We start from the raw sequence: 1,467 nt of genomic DNA on the forward strand, positions 1-1,467 counted from the left end.
CATCCACTCACTCATCCATTCATCTGCCCACCTACTCATGCTTCCGACCATCCTTCCGTCCAACTACCTGTTCGTTTATCCATCCATCATTCCTCCATCTATCATGCACCCATCTATTCATCCACCCACCTACCCATCCAATCAACCACCCACCTACGCATCCCCTCATTCATTTATTCACCTATCCATCTGCACATCAATCCACTTATTCACTCACCTACCCGTCTATTTAGTCATCTGTCCACCTACCCATCCGCCCACCCGCCCACCCACCCATCCATCCACTTGTCCATGCGTCTCTTCGCCCACACACTACGTTGTGGTTTCGCCCGTCTGCAGCGCGTCAGGCCCTGCTGTTCCTCTGCAACATGAGTGTGCAACATTGTACCTGTTTGTATCTAGTCCTCTTCTGATGGACACGGGTCATTTCCGCCTCGGCTGCTGTGAATGGTGCTGCCGTGAGCGTGGCTGTGCAAGCGTCATGCGAGTGCCTGTTGTCCGTCCTCTGGGCCCACGCGCTCCTGTGTCTCCGTCACCCCCGGGTCTGGGGCTGCCCGCGCTCCTCCATGCTGCAGAGCGCGTGGGCCCCGCGTGTCTCCCCATGGGCAGCCCCACTGGACGGGGGACCTGTCGCTCCCACGTGGCCTCCTCTTGGCCAGTGCTTGCCCAGAACGTCGGGAGGCTGAGCTGTCCTGGGTGTTGTGCCTCCCAGGCTTGGGACTCCCTCCTCGCCACCTTCAGGGGCCCGCAGGGACGTGGGCGCACACCTCCCTGCCCCAGTGCTTCTGCTGAGTCACATCCAGCGGCCACAAGTGGGGAGCATGCCCCGTCCGGACTCGATCCTGAGCCCTCCATGCCACCCTCACAATGACGTCCTAGTGCTGGGCCCTCAGGAGGCACCAGCCCGCGGAGACGCGCTCCGCCTGCTTTGGGCAGACCCCCCACCTCGTGCCCGTCTCGTCCCCTCCAGGTGAGCCTCCGGGCGCGAAGCCAGGGCTGGCGCCCGGCTCTGTCGTCCTCATCGTGGTGGCCGTCTTCGCCTTGGTGACGGGGGCGGCCGCCCTGGTCATCGCACGCTACCAGCGCGTGACCGGGAAGTACAACTGCAAAGCCCAGGCGGACGACTTCAGCTACCAGGTGTTCTATGACTGAGGCCGCCGCCCCGAGGTGGGTGAGGAGCCAGGCACGGACGGGACACGCGGGGCGCACGCGTCCGGCCTTTGCCACCGATGGAGACCACGCGGTGTGTCCCAGTGGCTTTGGCAAAAGGCAGATTTGTGGGTGTCCGTGTTTTGTGCCTGTAATTTATAAGAAATATACATTTGGTCTTTGTCCACTGTTCCTGGCACAGAGAGACCCTAAAATCCTTGAATTTCCTAGTGACTGATAGAGGTGCCTTTTGTTACATTAATGAGGTGACTTTCGGAGAGCACCCCAAGATGGGGCTGGTTGCCAAGAGAACAACTG

At 60.5% G+C, this 1,467-nt stretch overlaps 1 protein-coding gene across 1 annotated transcript in view; it reads left to right on the forward strand.

Moving 5' to 3' along the window:
* UMODL1 (uromodulin like 1) overlaps positions 1–1,152 on the forward strand; it is a 46,761-nt gene extending 45,609 nt beyond the window's left edge. Inside the window, exon 18 of the mRNA XM_039857405.1 lies at positions 894–1,152. Within this exon, the coding sequence (XP_039713339.1) occupies positions 894–1,152 (259 nt within the window). The remainder of the gene's footprint in view (positions 1–893) is intronic.
* The last annotated feature ends 315 nt before the right edge of the window (positions 1,153–1,467 follow it).

This window comes from Pteropus medius, unplaced genomic scaffold (assembly GCF_902729225.1).
Source record: "Pteropus medius unplaced genomic scaffold, Ma_sr-lr_union100, whole genome shotgun sequence".
Lineage (NCBI taxonomy): Eukaryota > Metazoa > Chordata > Mammalia > Chiroptera > Pteropodidae > Pteropus > Pteropus medius.